Source organism: Hippocampus comes, unplaced genomic scaffold, assembly GCF_001891065.2.
Source record: "Hippocampus comes isolate QL1 unplaced genomic scaffold, H_comes_QL1_v1.1 scaffold159, whole genome shotgun sequence".
Taxonomy (NCBI): Eukaryota; Metazoa; Chordata; class Actinopteri; order Syngnathiformes; family Syngnathidae; genus Hippocampus; species Hippocampus comes.
Window position 1 is genome coordinate 1,572,316 of NW_017805742.1, and position 6,511 is coordinate 1,578,826.

The window sequence follows — 6,511 nt, forward strand, 5'->3', positions numbered from 1 at the left end:
CACATCTGAGCAAGAACCAAAGCCGTACTTGACGGCGGTGAGGATGGGCGCAAGAATCGAGCGGGTGCCATCTAACCGAGCGGCGGCTCGACCCCAGCGGCCGAGCGTCCTCGACGCTTTGAATTCCAAATCTGCAGCCGCGCTACCGAAACGTCACGGTTCATTCCCCCGCGCGGCGAATGTGAACCGATTGCAGATGACACCTCTGATGGGTGACTTTGGAGGTTGGCCCGGCAGACGAGTTGGCCGTCACGCTGGCTTTGAAACGGCCGCGCCATCAGAGCAAAATTCACCTGCGAGAAAAATGCACTTTTATGCCGGGATGAAACTGAGCGGGTTTGCTTTCTCCGATCATCCCGATATTCGGGCAGTGCCACAATTTCACCTCTGAAAATCCCCGTTGGTTCTTTTCACATGGAACTGATCAAACGGATCCCTTTTGTCAGATGAAGTCGTCCAACTCTTGCTTTGACCAGCTGTCGTGTTTCGGTGGCAACCATTCACCCTCCTCCCACCTTCTATCCGCTGCCGCTTCTGTGCCCCCTTTTCCGCCCGCCCCCAAAAACATCCAAATATGTTCCCTCTTCCGCCTCCTCCCCATCCAACCCCCCACACACACTCATCAACCCCATGTCCTTTGTGTTCAGTAGCATCAGCAAAGAAATTTCACATGCAGCCAACCTTTCGAGGCGCCGCCATGCTGTCTTAACGCATTCAGAATGAGGTTTACACAAGCTCATCATTTGTGTTGTCGTCTCGCTAAAGGTCAACACGGAGCCCGGTTTTCCTTGTCCTTCTTCGGCCGGTCCGACGGCTTCCCGACGATTTTGTCTTGCCGGCGATGACTCGGTTCACGATCTGCCTCTCTTTGCCGAGAAACATTTCTTGAAACATTTCGTTCCGGTTGCTGAACTCTGAACACCAAAGCCCCAATTTTCAAGTCCCGATTTTCAAACTCCGTTCACAAACCAAACGATTGGCTCAAAAAAAAAATCAAACGCTGTGCTCAGATCCAACCCAAAGTCGATCAAAATGACCGACGGATGTAAGTCTGTTCCGATGCCGGTCCTATGTTCTCGCACGGTCAGAGGCAATAAAACGTTTGGGGGTCGCTGCCTTCAAAGAATCATATTTTTAATAAGAGTGATGATGTGGATGAATCGACGTTTGCTTGCGCACCGTTCGAATGGCAGTGCAAAGTAGATCCTTTCATCATTTTGTAATTGTTCGATTCTTTGAAGAATTAATATTAGCGCGTGCGATTGATGTTGGTGCACAGACACAGCCACGAATACAATTGCGCAGACACTAAAGACGAAATCATCACAAAAACTCAAGTTCCATATTAAAAAGAAAAAACAAAAAGAAACAAGCCCAAATTATTTCAGGAGGCTAAAGAATATTTCAGCTCTTCCGACAGAGGAAGAAGAAGAATGAATGACTCGTGGTTGAACAGTGTCCAAATGAGGGCTGAGACAAAACATGTCCCCATGACAAGATGCGGGTGACCCTTTGAGCAAAGGTGCGTTTGTGGGCGTCTTTCGATGCGGAATGCGATTGGTTCACGGGCTTACGTCTTAATTTGACGTGGCTCCACCACGGTCAAGCACGTCACCGCGGTGGCGTCAACATCAGACGGTCAAACCGGAAAGGAAGTAGGCAGAGTGAGCGTTGGCCGATGTGCTTTCGAAATAAAGTGGTTGGGTTTTGGATTGACGCAATGAACTTGAGTGAGAATAACCTGTTTGACGGGCTACAAATAGCTATTCAGGCATATGCGTGGTGTTGTATAGGCGGTCTTACAAAAACAACTGACGTCGTTCCGTTTTTCCACTCATGTTTTTCTCTGAAAGTTTTTCGGAAGTGACGTATGTAGCGTCGCGCTGTTGAAACCCGGGATGGTCGGAAGTCGTTTTGACAGTTCGTGTCAAGTGCAAAACAGGTAAAAGCCGCAAATGCAATCGATGACAGGCCGTTGTTGTGATTTGACCACATTGATTTGATTTCGAACATCTCTTCGTCTTCCGCTTCGTCTCCTCGCTCTGTAAGACGTGCTGCCAACAAAAATGAGAAACGCACCTAACTCCGATACAACTTGTTTGAAAGTTTGATTCGGTATGACGGTCGAAAGCGTCAATTGCGTAGCATCACTTTGTGTCGAGCGAAATAGAGCCGCCTTCATTGAATAGTCGTGGGGACATTTTTCATTCGCCCATTGAGCGTCAAGAAATTGGAAGTAGGCTCTTTTATGCACGTTTATCATTTTCATCAAGTAACCAGGACAGTTCATATAGAGCAGTGGTCCCCAACCCCGGGGCCGCGGACCGGTACCGGTCCGTGGGTCATTTGGTACCGGGCCGCACAGAAAGAATAAATAACTTGCATTACTTCCGTTTTATTTATTTTGGAACCTGAAAGCTGTTTTATTTTGAAAAATTACCGGATTTTTTTGTTCCATCCGTCTACAGTATGTCACTCTTGACGCAGGTCAAGGCGCGCTTTTCAGTCACGTGATAGGTTACCGCTAAAATGAAATCCGGGAGGTAGCAAAATGAGTAAAAAAAAAACAACCCTCTTTGGGAAGGGGAAAAGGCCCAGCCAGGAGACAGAAGAGGAGCATACGAATTTTAAGAAAAAGAAGGCTACATTTAATAGACAGTATCCGGTGTCCTACTTCAAATACGGATTTATCTCAACGGGAGATTCCCACGCACCGAGCCCACTCTGCATAATATGCGGTGATGGTGAGTCGTACTTTTCACGCACTTTGTATCTTATTTTGAAGGCACTTTTAAACGTTGTCGTAGCGACCAAAGAGTGTTGCGCCCAGATAGGCCGTTCCTCGCACCGTGATTCGTGTTTATTATTATGTTTGGAAAATACCACACTTTTCATGCAGGTCATATCAGATTATTTTGTTGTATTTATCCGACCCACCATAAAGGCCGGTCCCTGAAAATATTGTCTGACATGAAACCGGTCCGTGGGGCAAAAAAGGTTGGGGACCGCTGCAATAGAGGATGTAGTATTCATCCATAAAAATGTTGATTACATATTTGCAAAACTGTTTGTTTTGAAGCAAACACACACACACACACACACACACACAAAGAAATCACCCCGAAGATACTACTTCATTAGAAAGCCAGCAACAGCTGTGTTCACGTGCCTCATAATATTACTAATAATTTTTAAAAAAAGCAAATGGAATCCCGAGTTGAAAATAGTGTTTTAATTCACAATGCAACGCCCCCCCTGCTTTTTTCGACTCGGCGATGCACGCTGCTTGAAAGGTTTCCCCAAACAAAGACTGGGACGTGCTCTCATTAGGTCACCCAGCCGCAATGGGCCGATGGCTTCTCGGGATGACTGTGACGTTTCTCTTCGTCTGCCGCTACCAGGCCAAGAGGGACCCGACGCTGTACTGTTCTGGTACGTTCCATTGTCGTACGAGTTCGTCCGCCGCCGTCATCCTCAATCCTCAAAGTGACTGAACGCGGTCTGATGGATGAGCGGGATCCCCACAGCTGTTTAGTCTGCGACCGGATAGCGTCGGCGGATGTCTGGTCTTATGAACTGCCAAAGTCTTTTTCGGTTTGGAATTTCAAAACAAATTGTCCATAGACGGACGGCTCAAGCTGTCACCCTCGTGCGCTGTTGAGCAAAGCGACTTTTTAACATGAGTAACCGTTATGTCACTCAAATGACACTGAAATATAATGACTTCTTCTGGGCGATGAGTGGCGAGGTCGCTATGCTAAAAGCCAGTGCATATCACAAATCACTTTTTTAGACAATCGTCTGTTGTGTCCCATTCAAAAAAAAAAAAAAAAAAAAGGGCAGAAGTTGTTCAAAAGTTTATTGTGTTGCCGCATTGTTGTTTTCGGCGGCCGCTTTACTTTTGATCTTTTTGTTGAAAACATTTTTTCATGCTGGATTTCCGCTTGGTGGTTTTCACTCCCAAATCTTTTTAGCTTCGTTCCTGCTTGTACTTTGTACCTCAAATCCGTTTGACTTGCTAAATCCGTGACGGTGGCTGGTCGGACACCAGCGATGACTTCTCAGCTATGTGGCGTGCCCGCTGTGGCGTGAAAGCACCGAACGCGGCCCTGACATTGGAGTGCGTCACGAGGCTCAGGAATCGTAATACGATGTGAGAAATGTCCACTTTGTAATGCGTTACTCCCAACGCTGTATGTACATGATCCCGTACTGCATTTGACTCTGCGATGCTCACATGATTCCGCTTGCGCAATCTATTAAGCTACGTTGCTCATTCGAACGGCCATTTCCGTGCCACCCATCCTAAGAGGTATCGTACACGAACGGAAGACTTCCGGCAGCCCGATTCCATCGTCTTACTGAATTTATCACCCGTGTTTTATGTTTTTTTTTTTTTTTCCAGCTTGCCGCGCACTTGTCGATGAATTGAATCACTCCATCGAGCAGGTGGATCCAAAGAGAACCATCCGCGTCGGCGGCTTTCGACTCAATCCGGATGGAAGCATGAAAGACAAAAAGGTAAAATGCCCCGGGGTGCGCGTCGCTTCCAAGCAGCCGTGGCTTCCCCACCGCGCTCGTGCACGCCGGGCTCGCCGGGGGGGGGGGCGACATCGGGCTCATTTCAAATGTCCTTTCCATTTTTGCCCCTTTTTGGGCCCGGAATGGAGGTGGTATTGAGGTGGAACCGTTTGTACTTCATTTGCGATCCCAATGCGCCAGTACCCCAACGTGGCCGGCCCTCGCGAGGGCCCTCGATGGCCGCTCGCCTCTCCCGTCTCAAATTGAAATGAAAAATCTCGGCCCAAGTTTTGCGTCGTCACCGTGGAGAAGAATCACTGAATCGCTGGCGTTCCGTTCGGCGGGGAAGAAGAGCGATTGGGCTGTTTTGCTGCCTGCCAGTCCTCCACCTGCGCTCGAGTCACACCAGCGTTTCTGAGCGACAGAGGAAGCCGAGCCTTGATCCCGCGGCCCCCCCGGCCTCCCTCCTTTTCGGCGGCTTTTGACCTGCCGACTCAGAGAGGCGGCCGCGTCACACCGTTGATTCCGTGGCCGCAAAGGATTTGCCGGTTCTCAGTCTCTGCTCTTTGGCCTCTTCACAGTCGGACTTCCTGGGGGCACGGGGCGGCCCCGGAACACAAAAGGGAAACCTGCCCGCTGTAACAATGACGCATTTAGGAGTCCCGCAGACATTGAACTTAGTTTGAAGGCGAGAGCTGATCTCATAGCGACCGCTGGGAAGTCATGCATTGAGAATGAGAGGATGCACAATAGCGCGCTTACGCGGCGACGCGTAGCAAGCTCCCAAAAGGGCAGCGAAGACAGCGAGTGTAATTCCCCACGGACGGACGGATCCGATTGCACCAAAGTGGTGTTCAACGGAATTACAAAGGGAACGCAATGAAATGATCAATCGCCATTTTTAATGGAAGCTACCACAAAGAAAACAAACTTTATGGCTGCCGACAAGGCTGGGACGGTTGAGGTTGAATGCTCATCAAACACCCGTTTGGAACGGGCGGCTGCCACAATTGGGCGTGAAAGCGGCTCGGGCCAACGGCCGGGTCGTTGTTGGGGCTAAGATGGGGCCGGGTCGGGGCACGCGGTCATCTGCCGCCGTGCTCCAGCTCGCCGTCCAAAGGTTCCGAGAAGCCGCTAGAGGAGACCTGCCACTCGGGCCGAGCGTTTCCGCACGGGGGCGCCTCCGTACACACCGATGAGGCCAAACCTTACGGAGCCTCGTCCGCGATTCACAGCAGGGATGGCGTTCTTTTCGTGGTCCGCTAAGTTTGTGTGGCAGCGAACGTTGATCTCTTCTGCTTTGCCCAAAAGTTCCAGTTGGGTCTCGTCTGTCCACGAGACATTCTCCCGGAAGCGTTGCTGCTTATCAACTGGCGGGCTGGCAAATTGCAGCCAATTGCAACCGACGGCGCCTGTCCTTCCGTTCTTTGAAATCTCTTCTCAACAGAAGTGTCCTCCTTGATCGGCTCCCGTCAAGTCCGCTTCGGCCCAATGAATAGACTGCGGTCGTCGTTCAAAACGCAACTCCCCTCGTTTAGCCCAAGGCAACGCATCCGGCTTCCCTCCCGCGAAATGTCCGCGCTCGACTCTTCCTCTGCGACGCCGACACGAAAGAGCTACGGGCGACACGGCGTTGGAGCGCTTTTCGAAGAGCGAATCTAAATTGCAGCGGCGACTAAATCACACGTTACCCAAAGGGCGCCGTGCCGTCAAACCTTTTTTTACTCGACTGTTTTCTTTTGCCCAGTCGGCGACCTTTCGTTTTGGTTTTCCATCCATCTGCTTTGGAGTCAATCTCCTGTGTACTTTTTTTTTTTTTTTTTTTTTTTAAATGGGTCTTCATTGGCCCATTTCAGCAGGACAATGAAAGCGAAAGGCCCCCGTCCACAGCGGTGTAATAATGCCGCCCCGTCCAATGGGAATTGAATGGAGGATCGCATCCCCGAGAAGCCTATTCTCTGGCCCAACCGATGCGCCCCCCCCCCTGCGA

The 6,511-nt window shown here is 50.1% G+C and overlaps 1 protein-coding gene across 2 annotated transcripts in view; it reads left to right on the forward strand.

Moving 5' to 3' along the window:
* The first annotated feature begins 1,761 nt into the window (after positions 1-1,761).
* Positions 1,762-6,511, forward strand: part of cnpy1 (canopy FGF signaling regulator 1) — a 30,225-nt gene continuing 25,475 nt past the window's right edge. Inside the window, exons 1-3 of one of the 2 annotated variants that reach the window (XM_019883810.1) lie at positions 1,762-1,942; positions 3,331-3,432; positions 4,406-4,521. In XM_019883810.1, coding sequence (XP_019739369.1) covers positions 3,345-3,432; positions 4,406-4,521 — 204 coding nt within the window. In that variant the 5' untranslated portion in view covers positions 1,762-1,942; positions 3,331-3,344. Of the gene's footprint in view, positions 1,943-2,092; positions 2,116-3,330; positions 3,433-4,405; positions 4,522-6,511 lie in introns of those variants that run through there. The other variant, XM_019883811.1, reaches the window with a different exon arrangement.